Raw genomic sequence first — 12,628 nt, 5'->3', positions numbered from 1 at the left:
CAAGGAGAGTAGTAAATGCCTTTTTAATGGCACTTTAATCCTTCAACTCTAATCAGCCTTGGAGTACTCTGACCAGTCACAGATCATGCACTTTGGAGGAAGCTGTGAACCTGTCAGATGGTTATGTGTGGAAGTACAAAGGAGATTTCTGGAAAGAAGACAGGAATAATGTCTTCATGGTAAAGAAGATAATTGTCTTCATTATTATAGGACTCAAACTGTAATGAGATTCTAGTTACAAGAAAAACTGTCTAATACTAAAGATAGTAAGTACTGCAGTAGATTGGTGGGGGTTGTGAAACTCTCTGAAGGAGGCTTAAGTAAATGTGTTGTTCCATACAGTTTCCAAACTTTGGAAAGTTAAGTCAGCTATTCTCCTTCCCGCTACCAGAAGAACACCATTTATAAGTCACAGGCAACAACATATATTGGTACAAATGTGCAAAGACAAAGCAGCAGTTGCCTCACCTGTAAAATAATACTGGTTTTTGTGAACAGCTGCTCTAACCCTCACCCATCCTTTGACCGCGTGCAATCAGAAAGCTGCTGCGGACAAGCGGCTAGAAGGTGTCTGGAGCATTTCTGTCGCTTCTTATTAAAGACGAACTGAGAGTACAGGTGCTGCCTTTACATATGTTGCTGACCAAAAGTTTCCGACGTGGGTATATTTTCCGAGCGCGCACAAACTGTACAGCGGAACAAATAAGTACTTCTCAGAGTTAACAGGTAGACAAACATTGTTTGAGCCATAAAATACGTGTTGAATTCTCAGCTAAAAGTGCAATGTTATCTATGTCATGACTTTCACATGTTTGATCTCATTAGCATCATTTAACAGTTAGGGTATTTTTTTGTGTGTTGAAATTATATTCTTATAGCTGTTTGTTCCTGTAGTGCTCAGAAGTGAATTTGAAAGAAGAAGAAAATTCTTTTTGTTTTGAAAACAGTACTTTCTTCTTTGAAGGAGAGTTAGTATGTAAAACTTGCATGTGAAACAGTATTTGAAAGTTCTCTTAATCTTCTTGTAGGCCATAGAAAAACATCTCATCCGAAAGTCCAATGGAGGACTGACCTTCATTGGGGAGTGGAAGAACGGGCACCTTGAAAGAAAGATGGGCCATTTGACCTGTTTTGCAGGGGGAATGTTTGCCCTTGGAGCAGATGGTTCCAGAGATGATAAAGCCGGACATTATTTGCAGCTTGGAGCTGAAATTGCACATACGTGTCATGAGTCGTATGACAGGACAAGTAAGATATATTGCTAATCTAGTTATTTCAGTAGTTTAAATACAGAAATTGTCGTAATTATTTTTAAGGTTTGTTATGGACCTGTGCCTTGTCTAACACACACTGTTTTTATACCAGTATAATTTTTTTAACATCCATGTATTTACTACTGATCTACATCACGGTGAGTAAATGTAAAACCAGACTTTATGCGGTTCCTTCCTGCATGTTTATCCCTATTTTTGGTTCAGTCAGCTAAGATAGGTTATATGGGTGTGGGGAGGAAGGAGTGTGTGTGAACTCTTGTCCTCTCGGATATATAGGGCAGTTTTTCATTTCCTATATACTGTTCTTGCAGTTATGTAGAGTGAACAATTTGTAAATACACCTTTTACCATTTTTAGTAATAGTATATTCTGGGTAAGTACAATTAAACTAGAGAGGATGAAGATTAGTATGCAAACTGTGAGATGGCCGAAGACCTGATTAGAGAGGAGGCAATATCAGACTTCACTGTTGGGCTGGAAGTTTCTCAAGTTCACTCTTTTGGACCAGGTTTATTTTAGATCTTTAATAGTGACCTTGATGCAAAAAGTTGAAGTGTGCTGATTATACTTACAGTGGCCATAAAGTCATAAGACACAATTAAAACAGAAGGGTCTCAGAATAGTAAACAGGAAGATCTTAAGGACTGGACTGTCAGAAATAAGAAGTTCACTAGAAAAAAGGCAGGAACTCTTTCTCTAAACTGGGAGCTGAAAAATGCCAGTGCAGTCCTAGTCTGTATCAGGTGAAGAATTTTCAGCAGATACTAGACAATATTAACACTGCCTTAGAAGACAAATATAATTCATCATCCAGAATACACTGTACAAATCGGAATTTCAAGCAGAACAAATGCAGAGAAGGACCAACAGAATGGAAGATAAAATATCTTACAGTGGGAAAATAAGGGGGGTCAGCCTGCTCAGACTAGAAAAATAATGCCAAAGAAGGGAATAAATTTGTTGTCATCTCAAGGGGTAAACACTAAAGAGAAATAGAGTTATTTTAAGACACAGTTGTACCAAGAGCAAGATTTGTAAGCTCGCCATGAATAAATGCAGGTTGGAAATTGGAAATGGCTTTGTGTAGCCATCAGAGAAATGAGCTTCTGAAATAACTTCCTAGTAGAAGTAATGGTAACTAAGACTCAGGCAGTTTTAAGATGAGAATTCATGTATTTATTCACAGGATTACATAGCATCATTGTATAATTACCTGTCATTTTAAAGAATTCAATCACATAAGTGATACTTTTACCTGGGTAGCTACAGCATTAAAAAAAAGGGGAAGGAAAAAATATGAGGATGCTTAAGGAAAAAGGTCGGACATAGCAGCTATTGTTTCATTCTGAAAAACTGCATTTAAATGTTTAATTCAACACTTAAAAATAAGCAATGCTAAATTTACAGTTGTTGGTGCAGTCCTAATTTTATTCCTTCAGATGTTTATTCTGTACCCTAAATAAGTCAAAAGATGGGGGGGATAAAAGGTTTGGTTGCATATTTAATGACTGTATAAGAACACACACATGCAAGAAACAGACTGAAAGTTGTACAGACAGCTATAAATTGGCAATGCCCTAGTTCTCTTTTGTTCAGTCATGCAATCTCAGGAATGTGGATTTTTTTGTGTGTTTGGGGTTTTTTTTTTTTGCCTGGACTGTTTTTTCAAAGAAAATAAAGAACTGTTACGTGCAAAATGTCAACTTCTTCATTATGCTTTAACAGCAGGATTTGAGACATAATTGTGCACTTTAATGACAGAACTAGCTGGTTGCAGAAAACAACTCTCTTTCAGAGGGCAGACAGTCTTCTGGTTCAGCTGGTAGGTTTATGCTTCAGTCCGCAAAGGGGAGAGCCTGATCTCTTTCTCCTACAGACTTGGGAGAGCTCTTTGGTGTGCCCAGAGGAGACAGCAAGGTCTCCTTGGTTTATGCCTGGGTTTATAATATTTTAGTATAAAAATACTACTTTATGAAGCAACCTAAATTTCCATAAGGGCTGAGCATGAGGGAAAAAAAAATGCTGTTTCAAGGTCCAGTCTCAGCAAAATCGAAACAGAATTTCACAGAATAAAAGCACTTCTGGAAAAGAAGGGCATTATATTGCCAACGGTCAGCAACCTGTTGCACATATTGCAGCTATGAAAGCCTGTTTAAAAAAAAAAAAAAGAAGAGAATTCGATATTTCAGAAAGCTTCAGGCAAACTAAATTCTATATTTGCTACTGTCTACCATAATGTTGTTATATAAATATGGAATACCATATCCTGAAATTCTGGTTTGAAATCATGCTTTCCACGTCTGGCATAAATAAACAAACATGGTGACATGACAGATGATTTAGGGTCCAGGACTTCTGGGTTTTCAGATAAATTCCATTAGAGTAACTTTGATCTGGACAGGTTTCACCAGTGTGATAATAAGTATAATGCTCTTGTCTTGCGGTGGCAGTCCACATGCCTATTTAGCGTTGAGGTGATTTTCTTCCATGACATTTGTGGCTGGAGGTTCTTGATGTATTAGGATTTTTTAAGGCAATAATCGTATCCTCTCAGGTCACTTTCCCCTCTCATACATTACCCTATGTCTTCAGGCAAACTTGATCACCCTCTACAAGGCAGAGCATTTGTGGTGACTTCAGCCTGCTTTAACAAAACAAGACTTCACTTATTTTGTCAAGCTAATATAGCCCTTTCACTCGTTCTTGTCTGTTGCCCTCTCTTCTTTGTTTACTTGCCTTTGGGACTGAAGTTGTCACAATTGATGTGAGAAGTCACCCGTTGAATTATGATTGCCCAGACTCTCATTGTTTCTAAGACCATCTCTCTGGTCCCTTGGATGCGTTTGCTTCTGTTGATGGCTTCTAAGACCCTTGAGGTCTTAGGCCATTATAAATCCTTCTCCGCTTTCTGGTCTACCCCTTGATGTCAAGCATTCTGTCACCATCCAGTTTGTGCTCTTAGCAGTAGATCTTCACGGTATTTGGGAGCCGTTGCCCCAGCAGGCAGTTTTACCCTCCTCTCCCAGCTGACAGGTGGAGGAGCAGATTGTATTGCAGGAATCCCACACAAGCCTAGCTGGGTTACAGTGCTCCCAAACATATTCTACCCATTCCCCAACTCAAATACTTCTTTTAGGTTCCCCAGACACATGATGAAAAGAGGTGTGTTTTGCCATAAATTATTTGGGGAGGTTTGAGGGCCACCCTGCAGATACAAAAGCATCCTGCTTTTTCACCTCTTTACTGGTGAAAAAATATTCTCGTCTGCCCATCCTTTCTTTCTGTTTTGGCAACAGCAATCACTTTGCCCTGTAACCAGCAAAAGTTGCCACATGGTCACAGATTTGTACAGCAATGTTGTAAACCGACTTATTTGCCTTAGCCTTGGCATCATTGGAATGACATTTTGGGTATTCCGTAGTCCCCTGGAATGTGTATCAGTGATCCCTTGCAGGGTTTTTGGATGCTCACAGTGCATCATTGGGGCTTGCTGAAGATTTTAGGACATTTCTTAACTTGATTGAAAGTGTGGCACAAATTAAAGCACACCATCACCTTTTGGACAGATTGTTGCTGGCGTGACACCATGCCATGTGTCCCAATATATAAATAAGACCAACCTCAGATCCGTGAAGCTACCTTAGAGAGGCCACAGCCTATTGCACCTACATGTCTTGCTGGGTCCTCTTCCTCAAATTTTATATGAGTTAGAGCCTAGAAAGTATTATTATAATTATGAATCCTTTCTTACTTTCAGGAAATTTTTTGCTAGATTAACTGTAGTCTTAAATGAACACACAAAAAATTAAACAACGTTTTCAAAATTATTTCTGAAATTAGATATATAATATTTATCTAGAAGTCTGAGGATTTGCCCTTATTTTCAGCAGTGGTAAATACAGCTCTCATTGAAGTCAACTTGAAATCAGTTAAAATCTCTTTTAAAATGGTACTGGTTTAGCTTTGCAATTTTGCACTATGGTGTGAAATTGTTTCTCATCTGCCCTCCCTGCCTAGACTATAGCCTATCAGCCCTATTAATACTAAAATACCTGTATTAAAGTATGACCGCTATAGCATTGTAAAATGGCCTTAGATGGTTCTTTGCTTAGAAGAACGTTCCCCTGAAAGGTATTATGTTCTAGTATCATCTTTACTTCAGTCAACTCTTAGTAGAAGTGCTGTAATTAATTTTACATCCTTGGTTTCAGATAAAAATTCAATGAGATTGTCACAATATGCAGGGGTCACCCATCCTTGGGTGGTATAATTTCTTGGAGTGCCCAATAACGTTAGAAGTAGATATGAGTAAATAAAGGTTTAATGCACCAGCAGGCTACAAAGCCAGAGAAGGTGTCACAGTTTCTGTAGGTGACGCATCACCAGAACTGCCTGAAGCCCAGCTTCTTTCCTGGGTAAGAGTAATACAGCTGACATGGTTTACCTGATTTCCAGAAGACTTTTTCAAAAGTTCTCTACTAAGGCTTTTTAAGGATATTAAGCAGCCACTGCCTAAGCAGCAAGTACCTGCATGGAGAATAAAAATGGTTGTAGTGTAACAGGTAGGGTAGAGGTAAATAGTCAGCTCTTGCAGTGGATGAACGGTGGTTACCCACTGGTACTCTGATATATTTTACATATATTTATACAGATATGTGTATAAATACATGGTATCTTTATACCTATTTGTGTATAGATGTGTATAAATGTATAGTATATTCACATTTAATATTTTAATATGTGTATATATAAATTTAAAAATACATACATACACATATATAAATGATCAGGAAAAGGGCAGGAATAATAAAGTAAATGTGCTGATAATAACTAAAAAAAAATCTATTTAGGATAGCAAGGATGAAAGAAAGCTGAAAAATTACACAAGGACCTTATGAGGTTGAGTAATTGGGTAATAAATTACTAAATTAAATTCAGTGTAGTTAAATGTAAAGTGAGGCACCTATGAAAAAATTATTCCTAACCTCCCATATAAAATGATGAGCTCTTAACTGACCATTACAACTCAGGAAATTGCTCTTGAGATTATGAAAATGTCAGCTCAGTAGCAGTCAGGAAAAACAAAGTGAGAAAGAGCAAAATAGAAAATGTCATTGTGTCACTGTATTAATCTTGTCCACACTTTTAGTGCTGTGTTCAGGCTGGTCCTCTCATTTCACAAAGGATGTAGTAGAATTGGAAGAGTTGCAGAGAAAGGCTAGATGGAAAAATAAAGGTATGGAACAGTATGCATTCAAGGAGCAACTGAATTGGATAGTATTCTTCGGTGTGGAAAAGGGACATTTTAGGTAGGATACAACAGATTTGCAAAATCACCAGGAGACTGGAGAGAGTGGATAGGAATCAGATGTTCACTCTCTTCTCCGAGACAAAACCTAGAGACTATTGAATGAATCTAGTAGGAACCAAGCTGAAAATGGAAAAGAACAAAAAAAGTGGGTTTACACCCAAGAGGTGTTAGAGATGTGGAACTCCTTAGCAGAGGTTGTTTTGGATGCTTAAGGCTTTTACAGAGGTTTAAGGGAACACCAGATAAGTACTTGGGAAATAAATCTATTAAGAATTACTGGCCACATAAAAAGTACGTCTAGTTTGGGAGAAGCCTCGAATTCAAAAAAAGTGGTGACTTGTAGAGAAGCTGGAAAAAGGTATCTCATATACTTGGGCTGTTCTTCCTCTTCCCTATCCTTGTCCGATTTTGGCTGTTGTTAGAGACATGATACTGGACCAGACAGAACTTCCATCTGGTCCAGTATGGCCTTTCATATCTTCTTAATTTTGGATAGGTAGAACTCTGTATCTAATCTCATTGATTTTGCAGTAAAATTTGTAAATTTTTTTCACTGAAACTGGTAAAATGGCCCATTTTGAAAGAAGTATCATAAACATTTCTTGATGGAGTTTTCCTTACCATGCACGCAGCTGAAGCAGAGAGTGGTGCTTTTTTCTGTTGGCATCCAGAGCCATGCTCCCTTGAAACAAAAAGATTAAGGAACTTTTGGGGGAGATTTCCTGCTGGGCCATGCACTGGGAGGTGCTCATATTTTTTATTGTAGTATTCTAAGGTTCCCCTTTCAGACTCATGAGACCATGGTTAATTTGAGCCTCTAGCCCATAGGAATTACATGATTATTTGCTTTAATAATTTTTAAACCTCGAGTGCGGCTTCTAAGTTCAGTGCCTTAAAAATTCTCTGCCAAAGCAAAGGGTGGGGTGCAGCTGTAGATAAGAGTGCATTATTATTTGAGCAATAATGTGTAGCTGTATAATAAAAAAAAAGTCTGTAATTGCATCTTCATATTTTAGACAGTTTTTCTACAGGTACCACCTTATATGAATAATCTTCCAGTTGGTGGTATAGGGCCATTACAGCTTCCTTTAAGGGATAAAATATTGAATCTCTGAACTAAGATTTATTTTCAGGTGTGGCTAAGTTTTCATTGCCTAGTTGTAAACCCTTTACTTGAGGATCACATTATGAAGCATATCAGTTATGGTGGCCTGACAGCTCTTCCCTAAACCAAGAGTTTGGATGAAGATGCAGGTTATTTGAGATGGTGGTACCTGGTTTTGTTCTAAGGTCTTTTCCCGCTGTTCTGGGTGGGATCAAAGGACATCAAAACCTCTGCTGACCCCCGCCCCCTTTTTTTTTCCTCTTTTGCTTGTAAAGAGCTGATGTCGGTCACTTTAATTTTATCCTATAATTGAATGTGTTAATGTGTTTATATTCTTAGCATTTCATTAGTTTTCAAGAGGATTACTGTACTCCTGTCAAGATAGGTAGTTTTTTCACAGGAATTGGATAAATTATTCATAAGAAAAATTATAGGCCACAACAATAGAAAATATTTATGGGACTGCTTAAAGGCAAGCTAGTTTCTGCTTTTCTCACATGCTTGGGATATAGCAGTCTCCTATCCACCCTTCCTGCAAAGACTTGTAAAGAATAAATTTTTTCTTTCTTTTCTTTTTTACCTCTTTCCTCTGCAGCATTAAAGCTGGGTCCAGAAGCATTCAAATTTGATGGCGGTGTAGAGGCGGTGGCAGTGCGGCAGAATGAGAAGTATTACATCCTAAGACCAGAGGTGATTGAGACCTACTGGTATATGTGGAGATTCACCCACGATCCCAAGTACAGGCAGTGGGGCTGGGAAGCAACGCAGGTAACTGTATTAATTATCTGTCAGTAATTTAATTCTATGTATTTTCCTTTTGTAGCCACTTCAATGTCGTGGTACTGAAACACTTCAAATGGTAATTGATTTTTCACAAGTTCCTGTAAACCAGGGTACATATGGGGGTGCACGCAGTTATTCCTGTTTTGCAACTGCTGAATCAGATGCACAGATGAGAGATGTGTTCAGCTTTATACAGCTGATGAGTTTTAGGCATGGAAATAGAATCCACTGGTCATGACTCCTACTGTTATCAGTAGTCCACAGCCCCCAAGAGAGGTAATTTATCTTGGCAAATGAAAGTGTATTATAAATAGCTTTGTTAAGCAGGTGTTCGCACTCAGTTTAGAATAGAAGACAAAGCTATTCTTACAGTTTCTTCTTGGTCGGCTATTAAAACACAAGTGGTAGGACAACTGTTCTCAGATGGTTTGTAGACTAGATAGCATGTACATACCTATGTGTGGGTTGGTATCATGGCTTTTTCTTTTCTTAGATGTCTGATTGGAAGGAAAAATTTGCCAGTCAGTTTAGATTTACTCAACTATAACAAAAAATTACAGCATTGCAAGAAGTAGATCATAAAATAAAGTCAGTAAGTAATGGCACATAAGGCAGAACTTAAAAATTGTCGCTAAGGTATTTTAGAGATTGTTGCAGTTTTTTGTATAGCTGCTTTCCTGAGTTTAAATCTAGTTGTTGAATGTTTTAATCAAATTCCCGAGTGTGAAAATGCTTCTGAGTCTTTCTCATTGGAAATGCTTGTACTGGTCTACAGAAGCCCAGGTTCATTGTAAGACTCTTGACACAGGTCTGAGGTCGTGGCCTCCTTCATTCATCCTTTGTACATAGATGGGCAACTCCTTTATCTGGTAGTCATAGATTATGGAATAACTGTAGCTGTATTAATAACTAGGCTTCATTTTCACATGACAGTATAATATTCTAATTGTAAAAATTATTTCTAATCCCCAAAAGACTTCACCCTTTCAATGCTTCCTAGGGCTGAACTTGGGAGCCTTTTTTGGTCTCATGCTTCTCACTGCTTCCACCTGCTGGTCTGTACTGGGCTCCTGCAAAACTAATTTGCTGGCCAAGCAGTTCTCTGGTCATCTTCAAGATCCGTGGATTACCACAGCTTCTCCCCTTCCCCGCTACAGCTCCAGCAGTCTTTGGAAACACAGGTCAAAGCCAGTTTCGGAGATGAGAATAAACATTAAAGATACCAAGACACTAATGAAATATTTTCACTACAGCCAAAGGAGATGAGGGAAGAGCAAAGGAAGAGGTGAACCACGAGCCTGGAGAAACTTTATTCTGCAGGTGAAAACCAGTTTTGCTCCAGAGGCAAGAGACCCAGAAAAAGTACTTGGAGGAAGAGATCTGTTGAGAAACCTGTATTCATCAAGTGGAAGACAGTTAAGGCAGGTTCAGAATATTTAGCTGAGCTCACCCCTATCCTTCCCTCAGCACAGTTACAATCATGTGGAAGCGTCCAAGTATTTTAAGATTGTGTCTTAGTCTTGCTTAGGTTTTGCCTTGTAGACTGTTCCGTTATAACCAACATTATGTTATTCTGGAGAGAGGTTTCACATTTGTCACATTTGTATTCCAGAGTGCATTGCTGCTCTCTCCAAAACATCAAACATTGAGGCACATCATCCCTCCTGCCCAAACCATGCATGTTTCTAATGTGACAAAGAAACGGATTTAGTAACTTACTCCTTGCCAGCGCGTGTACTACAAATGCTTGCTGATCTAACACCAGCTCTGTCAGAAGCCTATGGCTGGATGATCTAGGCTGAGATTGGGTCCTTTGTACTAGGTTAAAGAATTTACAAATGTAAATTTTTTCAGGCCAGGATCTGTCTCTTAAGCACACTGCAAAGCATGTCTTTGAATTGCATTTTGTTCAGTTTTCTCCATTTGTCTTCATATCTTGGTCCCCATTAATGCTTTCAAACCAAACCTTCCCTTCTTCCTCCCCTGCCTCCAATTTTCTCTGTGTGCAGAGTAGGATTTTATTTTCTCCTTCTGTCAGCCTTCATCGAAGTTGTGTAAATCAAGCAGCCCATGTGCTTAACTGCCTCTGTCCTTACGGAGTGCCTTTTTTTGCTTGCTTCCTCAATAAAAAGTTTCTTTATCCAATATAGCCGTAAAATATTTTTGAACTCTGCGTAAATGGTTTTGCATACCTCTCCCTCCTACTTACAGATTTTCTTACCCCACCATCATACTAACACAGAAGTTTGGGAAGCTTTTTGTTCCTCAGGGTTTTCTGTTCCCTGCATATGGATAATAAGTTCTTGTGTTTACTTCTCACACCTACTCACTACTTTTCCTTCTTCCCTACCACACACAGCTCTGGTTTATTCCTCCATTTATAAATAGAGGAGAATCTGGTATGACACACAGAGCAGTTGACTTGCTGCTTTTGTACAACACTGTCTGTATTCGCTTTTCTTTTGCCTTTCAACCACTGAAGCATACTTTGAAATCTGTATTACAGACTTCTCATGGTGAATGATAGTTTCTTCATCAGAAGCCTAGTAGTTCTTTTAAACTTTTGGGGAAACTGAGTTTTGTTTCTGAGTTCTAAATGGTCTTATTTTTCTGCATTGAACCTGCTGTAATGTGGTGTTTGATGACTGGGTTCTTGGTGGTCTCCCTTGTTTGTTTCTTTGGATGGATGAATACATCCCTATCCGAGTGGATTTGGGTTAGTTCACCAATATGTTAGAGGTCTGCTGCTGTCATTTTAAGAACTCTTCAGAGATGATCCAGGATACGTTGCAGAACCACCTGGCTTTTAAGTGTACTGCATTACTTAAGTTTCTTTAGCACTCCCAGCCCAGACCTCACTCTGCCTTTTATCAATGGGAATTTGCACAGAGGGCTGGACTGTGTGTGTATGCAGATCTTTGTGCTGTACTTTATCTATTTCACCATTGGCACCTTCTTTTTGGCTTTATTATCTAGATTTTTTGGACAAAACTTGGGCATTTTAGTGTAGATGTTGTGCCTTGACCAAGGCCTGTTTTGTCACATGTCTCCAAATCCAGTGTCTGTGGCGGAAAAAACAGGAAGTTGAATCTTATATTCCCTCAGTGATCATAAATCCCTGTGACAGGGTCTCTCTCTCCTTCCTAATAAAAAAAGGCTAATTCTCCCTAATACTATACTTAGCACTAAAGGCAACATCCATCTCAATTGGACTGGGCTAGCCAAATTGGATGATGGTATGCTGGGGGGCTGGCTGAAGTATTACAGAAATACACATGCAAGATATTCAGGGTAAATACAGAAAATGACTAAAATCCTTTTTAGGCTAATTATTTGAAAGCAATAAGAGTCACCACTTCACAATAGGTATGTAAAGCCAATTACTAATCTAAGCTGTGTGAATGAAGGGTTCAGCTATTTGTTGGGGACTTGTGTATCTGACTAAGTAGGATCGCACCATGGAGATTGCAGAATTCATTCAGAGTTTCTACTTACAGTGAAGATTGACAGTAAGATGGAGTTGGAAGACCTATAGCTCTCTAATTAGTGAAGCAAAGTAGACAGAAAAGAGGCAGGCATAGTTTGGAGGTAAAAGAAACATGGGTTCACGGTTCATGGGTTGGAAGCTGTGAGTACCACAGCTGGTGGAGAAACTGGCACAGTTTTTATGAGCATGTTGTTGGCATAGTCTAGAAGAGTCACACATGCATCCACAAAAACACCCTCAGAGGAACTGAGGGAGCTGGGGTCCGATCTAGAGGCACCTCCAATTTTATTTCCAAAGAACTTAGATCAACTCTGATCTCCCTATATGTGACAGGCCCTGAAATTTCACTTTGCATCATTTTTGAGCCAAGACATGTATTTGGCAAGAGTACGCTATTGCATATTCTTCTGTTCTACTCTTGGTTTGAATAAAGGGAACTGGAAAATTCACTTCTTTTGGTAGTTTATTCCATTATTTAATTACTTGTACTGTTAAAAATATATGCTTTACTTCCTATCTGAATTTGTCTAGTTTCAGCTGTCAATCACTGGTTTTTCCTATGACTTCCTATACCATAGTAAAATGTCTTTTATTCCCCCATGTTTTCTTTCCAAAGAGTTTTCATAGATTGTAATAAGCTTGCTACTGAGTCTACTTAAGATGCTAAA

The 12,628-nt window shown here is 38.7% G+C and overlaps 1 protein-coding gene across 2 annotated transcripts in view; it reads left to right on the top strand.

Moving 5' to 3' along the window:
• MAN1A2 (mannosidase alpha class 1A member 2) overlaps positions 1-12,628 on the top strand; it is a 147,713-nt gene that overhangs the window by 122,350 nt on the left and 12,735 nt on the right. For both annotated transcript variants that reach the window (XM_052794200.1, XM_052794201.1), the window contains exons 10-11: positions 1,029-1,248; positions 8,286-8,458. In XM_052794200.1, the coding sequence (XP_052650160.1) occupies positions 1,029-1,248; positions 8,286-8,458 (393 nt within the window). The remainder of the gene's footprint in view (positions 1-1,028; positions 1,249-8,285; positions 8,459-12,628) is intronic.

Source organism: Harpia harpyja, chromosome 8 (assembly GCF_026419915.1).
Source record: "Harpia harpyja isolate bHarHar1 chromosome 8, bHarHar1 primary haplotype, whole genome shotgun sequence".
Lineage (NCBI taxonomy): Eukaryota > Metazoa > Chordata > Aves > Accipitriformes > Accipitridae > Harpia > Harpia harpyja.
Note: the sequence above shows the minus strand (reverse complement) of the source record. Positions and strands in the feature narration are given on the sequence as shown.